Raw genomic sequence first — 17,864 nt, forward strand, 5'->3', positions numbered from 1 at the left:
AGAGCCTCCATTTTTGATTGCACCTCATTAATAACTCTTCTTATTTCAACTTGGTTAGATTTTAGTTCTTCTTTTTCTCCAGAAAGGGATTTTATTTTTTCAGAAAAGGACTCTATAATATCTTCCATGCTTTTTTCAAGCCCAGCTACCACCTTGATAATCGTCATTCTGAAGTCTAATTCTGACATCTTACTAATGTCCATACTGATTAGGTCCCTAGCCATCAGTACTGCTGCTTGTTCTTTTATTTATTTATTTATTTTTTGTGATGAGTTGTTCCACCTTGTTATTTTATCCAGATAAGTTAGATAAATAAGAGAACAAAATACTAAAAGGTTAGCAACAGCCCCAGAAAGATATACACTAACCAAATCAGAAGATATCTGAAACTGGGAAGGGGGGAGGGGTAAAAAAGAAAAAAATATATACACATGTAATTAAACTGTTGAATAGAACAGAGCCACACACTTGATTTTGGGTGTATTTTGGTCTGTAGAAGAAACTACCTCCCAAAATTTTAAAGAAAGAAAAACTTACATTTATAGAAAAATAAGGGAAAACATAATGAAAGGTGGAATATGACCATAAAGATGAAAATTTAAAAAGATTCTTAAAAAGGAATTGATAAGATAAGAAGTTGGTTGAAAAGAGGAAAGAATGTGATCAGGATGGAGACTAGAACAAAGCCATGTGCTAGAATTAGGGTATATTTTGATCTATTAGAAGAAATTATATCCTGAAATTTTAATGAAAAAAATAACCCATATGTATAAAAAAAATAAAGTTAAATACAATGAAGGGATCAAAAGTGATTATAACAATGAAAATTAAAATGATTTTAGAAAGATGTTGATAAAATAAAATAGTTTAAAAATGTTAAAATAGGAATTAGGAAAAATTTAAAAAGTAGAATAAGAAAAAAATAAAATGAAAAAAATTTAACTTTGAAAGACTAAAGGATCATAGGAAAAAGCCATGAATTCTATGTGTTGTTTTCTCTTAGCTTTTGAGTTCCACAGTTCTCATTGGTGGGTGAACTTGGTCTTGGCCAGATGTTCTTACTGACCTTCTGGGGGAGGGGCCTTTTGTAATGATTCTCAAATGTCTTTGCCTGAGGTGGAATTGCACTGCCCTTGCCAGGGGTCAGGCTGAGTAATCTGCTTGGTTTTGGTCTCATGAGCTTTTGTTCCCTGAACACTTTCTGGACAGCTTTGGAGGACAGGAATGAAAATGAAGGGCTGCCAATCTGCAGCCCGTAGGAGCCAAGAGCTTAGGGCCCCACTCCTCTGTGTGCCCTCAGAGGAAAGCAGTCAATCCCTCCTGTCTCCATGGTCTCCAGCCCTACTCCATGCTCACCTGTCCTTGACTAAGTGTTTCTGTCTCTGGTGCAACGCCCCATTTGGAGCTTCAAACCCAACTGATGCCTGAGCACTCCTCCCAGAGGAGGAAGGTGAATCTCCCTGGATCTGCTACTTGTTGGGTCCCTGCCTGAAGAGCAGTGGCCTGACTGTGCCTTGGATCATGTTTTAAGGTAATACTGAGCTGAGAGCCCTCTCCTTGGCTCTGCTCTGTAGCCTTCTTTCCCACTCCAATAGTTCTGACACACTCAGATACCCCTGGTCTTTTTGTGACCCTGCTGGTCCTGAGACTACACTGTCCCTGCATGGGCTCCACTTCCCGCTTAGCCTCTGGAGTGATGTCCATCAGTGAAGCAGACTTCTTAACATTCCGATTTTGTGGTCCACTGCTCTACCACGTGCCGTGAGCCGGCCCCTCCCTGCACAGTCTATCTCCATGAATGTTGCCTCAGATTCACTTCTCTGCACATCCTACCTTCCAGAACGTGGTCGATTTTCTGTTCCTAGAATTGCTGCTCTTCTCTTCTCTCTCCTGTTAAGTTTGTAGGTGTTCAGAATGGTTTGATAACTACCTAGCTCAACTCCTGGGACCTGGTGATATTTAGGTCTTCTACTTCTCTGCCATCTTGTTCCTCCGATACTGAGATTTTTGAATAAGTGAATGAATGAATGAGGTGCTGGTTGACACTAAAATAAGTAAAATTTGTAATACAAAAATAAGATAAACATTCCCTTTCTTTACCTTATGACTCCCCTTCTTTTTTATGCTTTATTGTAAGACTGGAACATGACATCTACAGATGAGCCTGGGGGAGCTTGGGTGGCTCAGTCGGTTGAGCCTCTGACTCTTGGTTTCAGCTCGGATCAGGGTTGTGAGATTGAGTCCCACATCTGGCTCTGTGCTCAGCAAGGAGCCTGCTTGAGATTCTTTCTCTCTCGCCCTCTTCCCTTCCACCCCACTTGTGCTGTCTCTCTCAAAGAAATAAATCTTAAAAACAAATAAATATAAGCCTGGAGCATTTTGTAGTGCCACAAAAGGAAGTGCTAAAAACAAAAAAATCCTCACAATGATGGGTTGTGTGTCAGAGGGACACAGGTACCAACTGAAAAGAGCTTCCAGTGGTCAGAACAAAATGATTTGAGCAACAAAATAGAGTAGTATTGGATTATAACCCAAAGTATAAAACAAATACCATGGCTCTGGGCTGATGTAAATAAATGATTGAATAAATGAATAGGAGAAAAGAGACAAAGTTCCTGGGAAGAATTCTAATAATTTATGGGGACAGTTCATTCTCAAGAAGGAGGAACACAGGGCACCTGGGTGGCTCAGTTGGTTGAGTGACTGCCTTTGGCTCAGGTCATGATCCCAGACTTCCAGGATCGTGTCCCGCATTGGGCTCCCAGCTCCTTGGGGAGTCTGCTTCTTCCTCTGACCTTTTCCTCTCTCATGCTCTCTCTCACTCATTCTGTCTCAAATAAATAAAATCTTAAAAAAAAAAAAGAAGGAAGAACACAACTCCCCACCCCTTAAGTGTGGGCTGTGCTTGGTGACTTCCTTCCAAAGAGTACAGTGTGGAAAGGGGGAGAAGTAAATAGAATGATTTTGCAGTGGAGATAGCTGATAGCCACCATCTCAGGCAGGTGATCAAGGTCAACGCCAATAGTGATAAGTCCTGTTTTTTAACTTGGATATAATATGGATATAATATGATGAAAATCTTACGCTTGTGGGTTTTCTTCCCCAAATTCACATGCCCCATAAATTAAACCCATAATTTTTTAATTATGGGAAAGACATATCAAAAAATCCCCCTCGAGGAACATCCTCCAAAAATATCTGAACTGTACTTCTTGAAACTGTCAAAGTCATCAGAAGGAAGGAATGTATGATAGACTGTTACAGTCAAGAGTAGCCTAAGGAGACAATGATTAAATATAATGTGATAGGTACGCTGAATGGGATCTGCGAACTGAAAAGAACATTAAAAACTAAGGAAATCTGAACATATGGACTTTAATAATAATGCATCAGTGTTGGCTCTTTAATTGTAAAATTCAGATCACACTGAGGTAAGATGTTAATAATAGGGGAATTGGGATAAATAAGTCACAGAGATGAAAGGCGCAGTAGGGAATACAGTCCGTCGTTCTGTAGTAGTGTTGTCTGGTGGCAGATGGTAGCTACCCTTATGGTGAGCACAGCGTAAGTGTGGAGAAGTTGAATCGCCATGTGGCACACCTGAAATTAATGTAACATTGTGTCAACTAAAATTTAAAAAATAAATGAAAAATACAGCCAAGCTGAGAAAAAAAGAAAAGTAATAGGGGAACTGGGTGTGGAGTATATGGGAACTCTTTACCATCTTGGTAAGTTTTCTGTAAATCTACACCTGTTCTAAAATAAAAGTTGGAAAAAATTGTAAACGTTTCCCCACATGGGACTATGTTCTTCTGTTGTATCATTTGAATGCCTACTTTGTCTGGTATTACATATGGATATTGCAGTTTATTTAACTTACCCCATTTGGGGGTGTATTGGCACAGGTAGTTTGTACTTGCATCATTGGCCGTAACTATGATTAGAGGAAGGGCTGTTTTTGACATGGAGGCTTACGTTCTTTTATCTTATTTCTGATTTCTTCTTCTTCTTTCTCTGTATTTTCCCCTTAGGGAATGACTTTGAATACTTTCTATATGCTGACGACTCCAGCCCTGTCTCACAGACATCTCCAATTCAACATATGCAAAGATGGTTTCTTATTTTCTTTCCCTTCACCTCGTTCCTCTCTCTGACTTCGTTATTTCTGTTGAGGCCTTCAGAGCTGACCCAGATATTCAGGCAGAAACATGTTCTGTCCAGTCTGTCCCTAACATATATGTTAAGCCCACTAATTTTTCTGTTTCCACTGCCACCAACCTAGTCTGAGCTATCATCAGCTTATGCCTGGACCTGCACAATTTCCATAACTGGTCCCTTTTCTCTCTTGTCTCTATTCAGTCCATTCTTTGGATTTAATTGCAAATTCAGTGGGAAGCTCTATAACTTTTTAATAGAAGGATGATGTGCTATAGTTCTTGATTTTAAAGTGATCATGGTGAGGGGCACCTGGCTGGCTCAGTCATTGGAGCATGCATTTTTTGATCTCAGGATTGTAAAATCGAGCCCCACGTTGGGTATAGAGATGACTTAAAAAAACCAAAATGATCATTCTAAAAAGTGTGCAGAGAATGAGTCCTTCCTTACTCATGACCTGCAGGAGGTGGCATGATCTGTCAACCTCTCCAATTTCATTTCCCATCTTTTTCTTGTCATGCTTTAGTTACTTTGGGGGGTACTTTCAGATTTTTTTTCCTTTTCTGTTTTTTTGTATTCTTTCCTGTATGCCAGTCTCTTGCCTTATGGCTTTCACACGTGTTATTCTTTTTGTTTTTAAACTTTTCCCATGGCAGTTCCTGTAACTATTTAGTTGTCTTCTCCACTATTCTTGAGTACAAAGGGGGAAGGACTGCATCTTTCCATTTACTGTTGCATACCCAGTACCTAACATAATACCTTCTACAAAGCAGCACTCCATATTTGTTGATTAAAGAAACTAGTAATCACTATTTTCATTTGTGTGTTAAAAAAAAATTACTGTAGAAACTCTACGTTAGGCCCTGTGAGAACGTATGAAGGATTTGCAGTGCGCAGTTCTTACCTTGGAATAGTTCCAATTTAAAAGGAGGGAAAGGATCAGCTATGAGTAATATTGGAGCGTGGAGGAGGACACTGTAGTTTAAAGCGCTGTCATTAGCAAGCTCTGTGACCTCAGATAAGTTATTTCCTTCTCTGTTTCTTTCTTTATCCATGTCTAATATTAAGGGGTTTGGCTAGATTTTCCTGAGGTTTTGGTTCTCAGATCTGGTGTGCTGTGTATGATGTATTAGTTAAGTTATTTTTTTCCCCCAGACTCCACCCCTGGAGAGTCAGATTCAGTAGGCCTGGGGCGGGAACGAGGAATTCTGTAGGTGATTATGATGTACAACTAGGTTTAGGAACCGCTGATCTAGGTCTTCTTAGCTTGCCATCTTGTACGTGTAGTACAGGGTAGTTGTAGTTGTAGTACAGGGTAGACTGTGAGAGTGCAGCCTGAATAGGTAGGTTAAGGTGTTGTGTTTGTTCAGAGGCAAGGAAAATAGTGTTTTGATTTGGTGATGAGGGGGACTTAATGGAAATGGTTGTGTAAGAGTGGATGGAGAGATTGGCAGGTGCAGAAGCGAAACGTGACTGGTGTTCAGCGCAGCTCACGTGAGGCCAGAATATGCAAGAGAGCAGGAGGGAAACATCCACCAGTAATGATGTCATGGACCAGAGTTTGAGTATTGTTTTCCCCACTTTACCCATCATACTTGTTTGTCCTTTTGGAGATGAAGGGTTCTATTATTGCAGCTTGTTCCTCATTTGCTAGAAGTGAGCCATGGGATGGCAGAGAGCATGGGGCTGCTTTGGGAAACAATTGGGTGTATTCTTCCTCATGTCTTTTGGGGCTGTGCCCTTTGAGATCCACTTTGACCATCCATTGGTTTTCTGGTTAGACACATAGGATACCAGGACCCACTATGTTATCTAAAATAATAGTTTTGCTGTCAGAATGATTATTATTAAACCAAAGTTAGCCTTTTTGTTTAGATGAAACCATATAAAGGCAACATTCTGAGTAAATTATATAGCATCCACATGATGAAATAATGAGCCTAAGTTTATGAGATGAAAGTAATGATCTAATGCAATATTTAGAATGGATATACAGTATGTAGTTATTAACCTAAAAGTCACATCCCGCATTCCTTTGATTTGTGGAAAATTTGTCATTAATTGCCAGGAAGCCTGATTTTTCATACTGAATCACGTCATAACTGTTGACTTTCTCCCCCTTCTGCTGCCTTAAAATACTTCATTGTAAATAGTAGATTACTCTCAGATTTGCAAGCCCCTTTTAAACACTGGGTTGCTAAGTTTAGCCCTGTTGCTCTCTCTTTTTTTTTTTAAATAGAATTCTCCCCCCACCCCCAGATTTGCCTCTGAATACTGAAGAATCACACTTTGTTTTTGAGTGGCCATGGTTTAAAAACCTTATCTAACCTTTCTGCCCAGTGGGAGCCTACTGGTTCTGAAATACATTTTGTTTTCATGAGTTACCACTGTGGAGGAAATTGATAGGGCATCCCATTTAGAAATAGCCTATGAGATGAGTTTTGATTGTCCGTTCAAACTTACTCTGAATAGGGCTGCTTTTATGAAATAGTTGTCAAAGATACAGCTTAGCAAGGTAGGGTCAGAAACACAGAAGTCAAAATTGAGAAGAAAGAAAGAGGTCGTGGACCAGAAATGAGGCAGTCAGGCTGATCTCCAGCCCAGAATCCAGCCCATACCTACTCTTGTCAAGCATCTCAGATCAGTTTAGGATTCACAGGTTAACCTGTGATCATCCAGTCAGTCCTACCTCTTTTTTTTAAAAAACTTTTTTCTATTTATTTGAGAGAGAGAGAGAAAGTGTGTGCACATGAGTGGGGGTGGGCAGAGGGAAGGAAGAAGTGGACTCCCCACCGAGCAGGGAGCTTGATGTGGGGCTCAATTCCAGTACCTCGGGATCATCATCTGAGGAAGGCAGATGCTTAACTGACTGAGCCACCCAGGTGCCCCATTCCACTTGTAGCTCTGCTGATGTTGGTCTATTGCCTATCAGCTGATTTTGAAATTAAAAAAAGTAGAGATACCAAGCTTCTTATGATTCTTTGCTTGTAAAGTATTACCTTTATTAATGTGACTCATTGGCCCCCCAGTAGCACCAGAATTTATTTCAAAGGGAACAGCCCCGATTCCCACTCCCAACAGAGGTAGATCAAAGAAAAACCTTTCTTATAGAAAAACCTCAGACTTGAGAAAATCTCCCCAATTTCAAGAAGAGCTTTTATGGGAAAATGACTATACCCGCATCTCTATTATCTGCCAGACTATTAAGAATAATAGTCAGAGGTGTAGACCTTAGAAGCAAATATAAGACCATTTATTACTTTGCAAATTGTGTTCTATGTTTATGATGCCCAGGGTGACATTGTGACATTGGAGGCCTGCTTCTGCTTCGACCAGAACACTGTGGGTATTAACCTGCTCACATATTAGGATTTCATGCATTAATTCGGTTTGATACAGGAGTTCTGCTTTAAAAAAAAAAAAAAGATTGAGAACCATCCCTTTTGGTCAAATGTCCAAGATTTTATAGAGAATGTGTCTGAAGGTTGACGTATTTCAATTAAATACCGACAGTTGTACAACTACTTAGAGTTGACAGAAATGAAAAACCGTGAAACTGGACTTCCCATCCAGTGCATTTTTTACTACAAAATGTTGATTTGATTTTCCATTTTGAAAGACACAGAAGTGATCTGTGAAATGGCGATTAGCACTAGGCAGCCCCAGGCAGCCCTGGAATGCTCCATGGTTCAAATGCCCGAGACCAGATGGAGGTCCAGAAGTGGATGACTCAAAGTTTATTAGTTTTGCCACCTGGGCAGTACAGCCGAACCAGCTGCCATAAGGCAGTTCCAATTTCAACAGAGCAGTAAATGAACATAAAAGTGAGTGTAAATCCCAAGAATAAAGTAAAGGAGAATGTCTGCTGCTCTAAGGAGATTCGTGCAGGCTGAGCCCTATGGAGATAGGCTATGTGGGAGGCAAGCTGCCGGACCAGGTAGAGGCCAATCACAGGTTGCCTCTGCAAGTCCTAAAAAACCATATGTGGAAAACCCAAAAGACTCCACTCCAAAACTGCTAGAACTTATACAGGAATTCAGTAAAGTGTCAGGATATAAAATCAATGCACAGAAATCAGTTGCATTTCTCTACACCAACAGCAAGACAGAAGAAAGAGATATTAAGGAGTCAATCCCATTTACAATTGCATCCAAAACCATAAGATACCTAGGAATAAACCTAACCAAAGAGACACAGAATCTATACTCAGAAAACTATAAAGTACTCATGAAAGAAATTGAGGAAGACACAAAGAAATGGAAAAATGTTCCATGCTCCTGGATTGGAAGAATAAATATTGTGAAAATGTCTATGCTACCTAAAGCAATCTACACATTTAATGCAATTCCTATCAAAGTACCATCCATCTTTTTCAAAGAAATGGAACAAATAATTCTAAAATTTATATGGAACCAGAAAAGACCTCGAATAGCCAAAGGGATATTGAAAAAGAAAGCCAACGTTGGTGGCATCACAATTCCGGACTTCAAGCTCTATTACAAAGCTGTCATCATCAAGACAGCATGGTACTGACACAAAAACAGACACATAGATCAATGGAACAGAATAGAGAGCCCAGAAATAGACCCTCAAATCTATGGTCAACTAATCTTCGACAAAGCAGGAAAGAATGTCCAATGGAAAAAAGACAGCCTTTTCAATAAATGGTGCTGGGAAAATTGGACAGCCACATGCAGAAAAATGAAATTGGACCATTTCCTTACACCACACACAAAAATAGACTCAAAATGGATGAAGGACCTCAATGTACGAAAGGAATCCATCAAAATCCTTGAGGAGAACACGGGCAGCAACCTCTTCGACCTCTGCCGCAGCAACATCTTCCTAGGAACAACGCAAAAGGCAAGGGAAGCAAGGGAAAAAATGAACTACTGGGATTTCATCAAGATCAAAAGCTTTTGCACAGCAAAGGAAACAGTTAACAAAATCAAAAGACAACTGACAGAATGGGAGCAGATATTTGCAAACGACATATCAGATAAAGGACTAGTGTCCAGAATCTATAAAGAACTTAGCAAACTCAATACCCAAAGAACAAATAATCCAATCAGAAAGAAATGGGCAGAAGACATGAACAGACATTTCTGCAAAGAAGACATCCAGATGGCGAACAGACACATGAAAAAGTGCTCCATATCACTCGGCATCAGGGAAATACAAATCAAAACCACAATGAGATATCACCTCACACCAGTCAGAATGGCTAAAATCAACAAGTCAGGAAATGACAGATGCTGGCGAGGATGCGGAGAAAGGGGAACCCTCCTACACTGTTGGTGGGAATGCAAGCTGGTGCAGCCACTCTGGAAAACAGCATGGAGGTTCCTCAAAATGTTGAAAATAGAACTGCCCTATGACCCAGCAATTGCACTATTGGGTATTTACCCTAAAGATACAAATGTAGTGATCCAAAGGGACACATGCACCCGAATGTTTATAGCAGCAATGTCCACAATAGCCAAACTATGGAAAGAACCTAGATGTCCATCAACAGATGAATGGATCAAGAAGATGTGGTATATATACACAATGGAATACTATGCAGCCATCAAAAGAAATGAAATCTTGCCATTTGCAACAACATGGATGGAACTAGAGCGTATCATGCTTAGCGAAATAAGTCAAGCAGAGAAAGACAACTATCATATGATCTCCCTGATATGAGGAAGTGGTGATGCAACATGGAGGCTTAAGTGGGTAGAAGAATAAATAAAACAAGATGGGATTGGGAGGGAGACAAACCATAAGTGACTCTTAATCTCACAAAACAAACTGAGGGTTGCCGGGCGGGAGGGGGTTTGGGAGAAGGGGGTGGGATTATGGACATTGGGGAGGGTATGTGATTTGGTGAGTGCTGTGAAGTGTGTAAACCTGGTGATTCACAGACCTGTACCCCTGGGGATAAATATATATGTTTATAAAAAATAAAAAATTAAAAAAAAAAAAAAAACAAAAAAAACCATCCCTGGAGTTGTTCCAGCAGCCGAACTCAGTTTGGGATCTGTGTGACTTGCTGGCTTGGGAGCCACATCACATCTGATGATCTAGGATGGGAAAAATGAGCCCATGGTATATCATGATTATGTTATGAGGCCAGAAGCTTGTTTTTTATTTTTTCCTGGAAACTATGGAAGGTTGTTATTAGGTTTGTCTTTCATAGTTTGGGGCCCTTGGTGTCATGGGTGTTCGTGAGAACATAAGCTCCTTGTGGCGGGTCACCGGGAATGGAGTTCATTCTCCTCCTGTTCTCCCCATATGGAATTGGATGGTTGTAGGTTTTTAAGCGATGTGTATAAAATACTGCAGGAGTCAGAGGTTGACCTTAAGGCTTTAGATGACCCCTTTAATAGGTCTAGGGCTTTTGAAAACTGAAATAATTTCAATAATGAGGCTATGGGTTTAGGACTAAGTTGAGGGCGGGAGAGCACTTTTTGTGTAAATGAGGATGAATCACTGAGGAATTTTCACAAGTCAAATAATTTGGACTCTGTGTGTCCATTAAGGATGCTGTGGGCAGCTAGCAACAGAAAACTTGACTGAACGGACTTAAACAAATAGAGGTTTATTATTGTTGTTTTTGTCACAAAATGAGAAACTTGGAGGAATATGGTTCATGACTGGTTCAGCTGTTCAGTGATGACACAGGCTCTTTTTTTGTCATCTTGACAGAAAGTAAAAGGATGTGGGTGAAGAGGGGAGAGGAACATACCAGTTGCTGATGTATTTTGCTGTGGTCTTGACGCTAAAGGCTGGCCCAGGGTTTTTTTATCTGTTGGGTCGACCTCTGTCTTCAGGTGATCTTTTTGAGTGCCGAGTGCTGTTCATACTTAATCTCATGCGATAATGTAATACTGCTCTTCCTTTCTTTGTACGGTGATGCCTGTATGTTTTCTGATCTGCTTGGAGTTGCTTCTCTCTCTTTTTGCAATGACATGAAGTGAATTCAAATGAGAACTTTCGTAGTATAACTTTCTGCTTGTGATTGTGGGTAAACTCCTTTTTTTTTTTTCCTGGCAGGTGGCATGTTTGACCCAGGTAGCTGCTAATTATCTCATTGGCCAAAAGGAAGCAAAACGTTGGGGCACGGCTCACGGCAGTATCGTTCCTTACCAGGTAGGATTGATACACACAGCGAGTGTTGGGCTGCTCTGATCTGCAGTTTTGTATGATATGAGTTTGGGAGATTATTTCCCTTTGTAAGAAAAAAAAATCCTTTCAGGATATTCTGTTATATATCTTTGTCTGACTGTAACAAGGTCCTGTTGTTCATTTTAAATTCAGTGTTTTGCACATTTCTTTGTCAGAAGATTAGTAACAGGACACTTAAATGGATCAAAGGAACTTGCTGAAAGTGAGTGACTTTTGGCCTCATATGATGGTTTATTTATTTATTTTTTCGCCCCAAAGAAGCACTGATTGTAGCCATTTTATAAAGCATGGTTTGTTCACCATGTCAATTATAAACCAAATGTTACCTACCCCAGCTGACAATAATATTCTCACAGGGTTGGAGTAAAATGAAAATTTGCGTGTGACGGATCTTTATTTTCAGAGCAAAGCAGATGGTTTGGGAACTGCTGTTCTTTATTAAGTGTCTAAACTTGTCCTTAGAAATTCTTGACGTTGGCTAGTGTGAATGAATATGTGAGGGAACTGTGATCCTTCACAAACAAAAATGAGAACAAAAACTCTAACTCTTCCTCCAAACCCCTAACCTTTGCTTGACTCAGTTGTAGTATGTCCTGCTGTATTTGTTATGTCCTCTGTCAGATGTTGGAGGTTTGAGAGTAGAGATGTCTTTTTCATCACTGTATCCTTTCTCGCTTCCACCAGAAGCACATTCCAGGCACCATATTAATATCTGTTGAATGAAGGGGTAAATTTTACTGTGGCCATTTTGGAGCTTTTGCACCTTTTAGAGATCACCAGTTTTAGCCTTCTCTCTTCTCAGATAGCAAATTTGATACCTGAATTGAGTAGATGGATCCCAACTCTGATCTGCCTCCTTGTAGAGTTATCTTTTAGATCTGCTGCCTTTGACTGGAGAGTGCTAGGATTCCAGTGCCTTCTTGTACTCCAACCCACACCGTCTCCTTCAGACCTGCTCCTAGCTGATGGGTTGCATTGACTAACTGATCCTCATTGTTGACGATGGAAGTCCCTCTCCCAGGCATTTTAGCAGAGGGCAATGTTGGAACACCTGGAAATTCATTGCTAATAATGGAAGTCCAGTCTTCAGTTTTTGGTGTGTGGAGAAAATGTGTTTGACTTGGAAAGCTTTACAGTATAATTTTACATCACATCACATGGGAGGTGTTCACTATGTTCTTGTATAAGGTTTATAGTTTTTTTTTATTTTTTTTAAAGAACGTCTTTTAAAAAATTTGGTATAGACCTCTGCTGTCCCTCCTGAGTATTTGTAGTGAGAGGTCTGGCACCTTGGGTATGCTCTCGGTTATTTCACTGTGAGGTAAAAAGAAATTTAGAATCCTTGGCTTTTATTATGGTAGGCAAAAGATACTCTGTGTATGTATGTGTGTGCGCATGTATGTATTCTGTAAAGACAGAACTATACTTTTCCTGCTTGAACTGCTCCAGTCACATAAAGTGGATATTGTGCTTATTTGATCTAGTTGATTATAGCTTTATTATCTGCAAGAAATAAGAGAAGATCTACTAGAATCTTTCCTCAGGAACTCAGAATTAATTTGTTTCCTCTTGGTGGAGGACCGGTTCAGCACTGTGATTAAGGAACAAATGCAAATTCAGCTTGAATGAAACTAGCGTACTAAGATGGATCCTAGATATGCTTCTAGACCTTGGTCTGTTTTTAATTTTTAAAATAGATTTGGGAAATATTTTTATGGGTGAGTGCCAGGATAATTATAATTCAGTTTTCTAAAATAATTATAGCTTTGCATCTAATTTGAGTTGTCTGAGTTTTGAGCTTAAAGTCTATAATGGAGGACCCTGATGGTCTCAGGAATTAGTTAGGTACCCCGTTCACTCTCCTGAATTCTTGTTGAACCCCACCTGAAATATCACAGACCTTGAATGCATGAATATAAATTTCTGAAAAATAGTGATCCTTGATTTGTGTTTTATTTTACATACATGTAATTTTTAACTTCTCAGGTTGATTATCCACTTGTGTTTTTTCCTCCCTATTCTTTGCCAACTTTTTAAAAAATGAGTAAGCTAAACAAAAGTATATAGCATTGAGATAGTCATTTTGCTACTTGTAGAATATATTGATGGATGCTTTTCAGATTTTTAGATTGATTGATTGATTTTAGAGAAGGGGTGGCGTGAAGAGAGAGAGAACAAGGAGGGGGAGGGAGAGGGACAAACTGACTTTGTGTTGAGTGCAGAGCCCAACTTGGAGCTCAGTCTCACAACCCTGAGATCATGACCTGAGCTGAAATCAAGAGTTGGATACTTGACCAACTGAGCACCCAGGTGCTCTGCAAGAATTCCAGTTTTTAAAAAGAACTTGTAGATTTCAGTGCTTCCTTTGTTTCCATTACCATTAGAGAAACACATAGCCCTTGCCCTTGAGAAACACATAGCCCAAGGTATAATAATTACATAATGTTCACGTGTGTGTGTGTGTGTGTGTCTCTCTCTCTCTCTATACATGATCTTATTTATTTGAGAGAGAGAGGCTGAGGGAGAAGCAGATTCCCCACTGAGCAAGGAGCCCAATGTGGGGCTCAGTCCCAGGACTCTGAGATCATGACCTGAACTGAAGTCAGAGACTTAACCCACTGAGCCACCCAGGTACCCCAGAATGTTTCTTAGATGTTCAGTTATATTGATAATGACAGGGGGGTTGTGGGGGATGGGATAGGAGAGTGCAGAGAAAGCAGTTGGCTGGTCTTCAAAAAGAATGTGTTTTATTGTGTAAGATAGTAATCAGTGGGGCTGATGCCCTTTATGTATATAGGATTAACATCATAATCCCCCTAATTTCATAACCTGCGCTTATCCAAAACTCTCTCTCAAATTTCTTCAACATCCGAGGACCCTGTATTTGCATGTCCTCCTCTGCTTTGGGGGCTCATGATCCTCCTGAAACCTCAGCCTCTCGCCAGTCTCAACGAAGATCCATTCACAAATAGAGTCACAAAGAGAGGAAACTATACTTTACATTTTCAAGGAAAATCGGGGAGATCTTTACAGAAAAATCTTGTACAGTCTTGGATAGGAGGCTTCATCTCTCTTCACCATATGCTTGGGCTGCTACTCGGGAGTTTCATTATCCTGAAGAGCATATGAATCTCCCGTTGTTTCTGTTCCTCCTTCTCTCCTTTTTTCTTTTCTGCTTCTCTTTGAGATCAGTGAATTTCTCTACTCTTAAGCAGAATTACTGTGCTTGCTAGTGCAAGCATAGATCTTTGGGTGGCCACCTTTATGCTAAATGCTTCACAACATACTGCTTCTGTGCCCTAAGGAGAGTGCTGGCGTGTGGATCTAACGGAAGCCTGCTCAGCTCTTTCTGTTTCTGATAAGACCATCTCTCTCCCAGTCTCTACTGTCTGCAGCAGGTCTTGGGGGAGCTCACGGGGTTCTGTGTGCTCCTCGTCAAACCATAGCTTCTTCAGCAACAGCATCGCCCGTGTGATTGGTATAGCCTGCTAAAGAGACTAGTCTGGATGCGACAACCACAACTACCTCCTTCCCTTAAAAGAACACCAATCCCATCACCCTTCAGACATTTGCCTCAGTCGCCAGCAGGACTCCAAGACTTCCAGGTCATCTTATGACCCCCTGGACAGTCATTCGCATATGGCTCTGTGCATCTCTTCCTTTGATCCAGTCATTTCTTCTGCCAACAATCTTGGTGCCTTTACAATGCTCTTAGATCACCCCAGTAACATCCTTGATTATTTTTCTTGTTTTCACTTGGCCACCACTCAGGTATTTCTAAGACTTTCACATGCATCCGAGTCTCTAAATAGACATCTTGTGAAGATGCTTTGCCTGATTCCTGGTGATACGGATGCTGCGCTGTGAGTAAGAAGGTTCCCAATGAGACTTTATTATTATTGGTGATGATGTTGTCTCCTTTGTATTCAGCTGGCAAAATCCAATTAAACTGCCGATTAAACTTCATTTGTAGTGTATGGCTGGAGGAAAACATAACTACCACGTGTACAGCCTCACTCCCAGCTCGTGGCCATCTTTCTCAAGTGGGCCCTCAGCCTTACCCACAGACCTGGCACACTACCTACACATTTATTTCCTCTGGGATGACGACTTCACTTCTTCTCTCTCCTCGGATCTTTCCCACCCCCCTCCTCTTCCTTAGCCAAAGATGGTTTCTTATTTCACTGAAAACAGATACAAGTGGAAGAGAACTATCTCATCTTTCCTCTGCCATACCCCCCAAGCCCCTGCTTGTGTGTTCTCTTCATTCCTCCCTATCACAATGAATGACTTGTCCCCTTCCACATTTTCTCTACTTAAAGGCATCGCTCCTGCACCTTATCTCCTCTGATACCTGCATTGCTATCAGTGGATAATGATATGACCATGTCCTTCACCTTAAAAAAACCCAGAAACCTTCCTTAGACTCCCAGGGCACATTTTTCCATCTACCATCCCATTTCTCCATGCTCTTCTGTTACCCAATTCCTCAAAAGCGGTTTGGCTGGTACCTCCTGGGAAGAATCATTAGTCTCCAGTTTACATGCACCTCATAGGCCAAGAGATGTTGGAGTCCTCAGTCCTCAGCAGTCTGAGTGCTGTGGAGTAGCTAGGGGAAGTTGGCTTTCTGAGCAGTTCATTAACATGACTCTTTATATACTTTTTCTTGAGCCTTCAAAAAGAATTTTTCCTTTAAATGGTCTGATAATTCACGTGGCAATTTCTTTTAAAGCTCCCCCCCCCGCTCTGGAGTACCTTCTAATTCAAGAAATCGAAGAATACAATTATTCAGATGATTAAATAAAATCATGTCTCCCTTTCCTCAGTTTGGGCTCATTCAACCAAGGAATAGAGCAGGAAGCTGTGCTATGTTATTTCTGGTATGGACATTATACTGTATATTTAATTTGGCACAAGCAGAGACTCAGACAGGCAGTAAATTCCAAGTCTGAAGAGATGCAGCACTTTGCTATCATTCCTTAGAAACGTTAAAATGCTGTTAAATCATAACAGATTAGGTAACCTTGGGAATCTTTTTGTTAACCTATGTTAAGGATTTTTCAAAAAGTGAAAATGTAAATGATATACATGTGCCTCTTCTTTCGTGACTTTTTTTTTTAAACCATAGTTACACTAAAGCATTCACTGAAGTTTGGAAGTATGATTTTAACAGGCATATGATTGTATCACATCTTTAATTTAATTGATGCATTGGTAATAACAGTAAAAATAATCATGCAGGCTTTCATTGAACATACATTCTGTAACCATTTTATGTATGTGTATATAATATTATATATATATGTATAATAATATACATAATTTTTTTTTTTTTTTTTTTTATTTTATATTGATGAAAGGGAGACCGAAGAGAGAGAAAGAAAGTTCGCTATGGCTATAGGTAGAAAGTCAAAGAACCTGGATCAGAACCATGGTTTTAATATTTCAGAACTTGTTTCCTTTCCTTCTGTATTCAAAGTAGTCATCTTTTGGTGCTTGATACATTGTGGATGCCTGTCTTTTAGTTTCTTTGATAGATGGTAGAATTCTTTAATCTTTTCCATCATCTTTTTGACAAATGGCCTGCTAATCATAACTCTATTAGGTATCAAACCCATAAGTGACTTTGAAGTATGTTTGAATTTTGAGCTATGGGGGCAGTTAGTTGTAGGTTTCTGCCTACCACGTTTTCAATTTATGCTTTCAAAATGACTTTTGCTTCTTCAATTAAGCAATAATTTCTTGAGTCCCCTGTGAAGCAGGCATTGGTTTAGTTCCTGAAGTCTTCTGGATGAGGAAGAACTGGGCCCTTGATTTCAAGACATTGAGAAGCCCTACAGCAGGCACAGTTGGGGGAACTTGAGCTTTGGAATGAGCACCAGGACTCAAAGCCTTCCAGGTCATCCGTTAGGATATGTGCTCTGCCACTCACTGACTCTGAAATCTTGGACAAGTCTTTTAATATCCCTAGTGTTAGCTGCTTCCTATGCAGAAAGGTCAACAATGACAGTTGTTTCCATGTTTTTTGAAGGAATTAAATGAGACGGTGTACACTAAGTGTTCTGTGCCATACCTGACTCTTGTAAGAATTCAGTGGAAAGTGGCTCCTATTATTATTTCTGTAGTTGACCTAATGATTCTAACTTTGTAAAATAGTTTCTAGGAAGCTACAAAATAATCTCTATGAAGGCTACCCATGGTAGCTAGGAGGCAGAGTAAATAAAGAATAAAGATACATAGATGAATTTCTTTCTTAAGGGAATTTCTACTTTAATTTCTTTCTTTCTTTCCTTCTTTCTCTCTCTCTCTCTCTTTCTTTCTCTCTCTCTCTCTTTCTTTCTTTCTTCCCAAATGGAAAGGAGAGAATACTACATGCTATGGTATTTTTCTTTGTTTGTTTTAAAAAACTGTGCTTAGATCACCTTTTAAAGAACTTATAGTTGAGTTGAGTTGAGTCATTACTGAAATGTAGCATTCTTTTTCCCCACAGTTTTATTGAGAAGCAATTGATATACATCACTGTTTAAGGCATACAGTGT

The 17,864-nt window shown here is 40.0% G+C and overlaps 1 protein-coding gene across 2 annotated transcripts in view; it reads left to right on the plus strand.

Annotated features, from left to right (window-relative positions):
- SUGCT (succinyl-CoA:glutarate-CoA transferase) overlaps positions 1-17,864 on the plus strand; it is a 799,797-nt gene that overhangs the window by 193,973 nt on the left and 587,960 nt on the right. For both annotated transcript variants that reach the window (XM_004739352.3, XM_045089530.1), the window contains exon 9: positions 11,194-11,289. In XM_004739352.3, the coding sequence (XP_004739409.1) occupies positions 11,194-11,289 (96 nt within the window). The remainder of the gene's footprint in view (positions 1-11,193; positions 11,290-17,864) is intronic.

Source organism: Mustela putorius, unplaced genomic scaffold (assembly GCF_011764305.1).
Source record: "Mustela putorius furo isolate JIRA1106 unplaced genomic scaffold, ASM1176430v1.1 tig00003845_pilon_pilon_pilon, whole genome shotgun sequence".
NCBI classification, from domain to species: Eukaryota; Metazoa; Chordata; class Mammalia; order Carnivora; family Mustelidae; genus Mustela; species Mustela putorius.